General features: G+C 37.4%; 1 protein-coding gene across 1 annotated transcript; it reads left to right on the forward strand.

Annotated features, from left to right (window-relative positions):
- The first annotated feature begins 220 nt into the window (after positions 1-220).
- LOC133200865 (uncharacterized) lies at positions 221-927 on the forward strand. Its single transcript, XM_061337000.1, has 2 exons — positions 221-565; positions 655-927. Exons 1-2 carry the CDS (start codon positions 232-234, stop codon positions 798-800), a joined length of 480 nt encoding a protein of 159 aa, XP_061192984.1. The 5' UTR covers positions 221-231; the 3' UTR covers positions 801-927.

Here is a 927-nt window from a genome sequence, read left to right on the forward strand (position 1 = left end):
ATTCAGAACTTACATACAATTATGTTATCATTAAGAAATTATTCCATCAAAATGATAAAAAAAGAACATCTCCCTTTCCAATTTTTAAATTTCTAACATAACCACAAATGCATGGATCGGTTGCTTCTGTGCCAGTAATAAATATCACTTTACAAACGTCACGATAACGTCATAATGATTTGACGTCACAGTAGGTGTGACATAACAGTAAACCTAACTACAGCTGTCAAAATGGGTCTTCTCCATAGTTGTATGAGGAAGCGTAGTAACAAAGTTGGCATTATGACCGACGAAGAAGAAGAAGCATACAAGAAAATAGAAAGAGAACTGAAAAACGAAGAACTGGAGGAAACTATCCAAAAAAAACCCCTGCCGTGGCTGATGTTTAGCTCTTCACCGCTAGAAGTAGAGAGGATGCGCACTAACCCTGCTGAGGGAAACGAAATCTCTGATGTTGTAAAGAAAAAAGATGGAATGGCTTTCAACATTAGCCTTAAGGCTGCTCTTCCAGCAAAACTTCCACCCATCAAGATTACAGCTTCAAGAATAGTTCAAGAAGATTATGGTAAGAGGAAAAGTTAATCTCTCTCTCTCTCTCTCTCTCTCTCTCTCTCTCTCTGTGTGTGTGACTGTTCTCAAACATGCAGAGTAGAGAAACAAAAGACAAGAAATTAACTGAGAAACTGGAGAAAGCAAAGATAAGAAGGGAAGCAGTGCCCAAGAAGCCAAGAATTGCAGCAAAAAGACCAAAGACAGCACAGCATAGGGATTCAAACGAAATTGATTTATTGGAAGGATGAACAGAGTCAAAGACTCGCCAAATGTACTTGTTAAAGGAGAACAGATATTCCCATAATCGGCATTTGCCTTTATAAGATTTTGTCTTATCTTTCTATGATTGACTTGTTGGATATGTGTTTTTAAATA

Source organism: Saccostrea echinata, unplaced genomic scaffold (genome assembly GCF_033153115.1).
Source record: "Saccostrea echinata isolate AGI-Se365-2 ecotype Australia unplaced genomic scaffold, CSIRO_AGI_Sech_v1 ptg000001l, whole genome shotgun sequence".
NCBI classification, from domain to species: Eukaryota; Metazoa; Mollusca; class Bivalvia; order Ostreida; family Ostreidae; genus Saccostrea; species Saccostrea echinata.

Bases quoted from the DNA above. Each gene is read 5' to 3' on its own strand.
- LOC133200865 (XM_061337000.1), top strand. From the start codon at position 232: ATGGGTCTTCTCCATAGTTGTATGAGGAAGCGTAGTAACAAAGTTGGC. The intron at 566-654 runs GTAAGAGGAAAA...TGCAGAGTAGAG, and splicing joins AATAGTTCAAGAAGATTATG to AAACAAAAGACAAGAAATTA.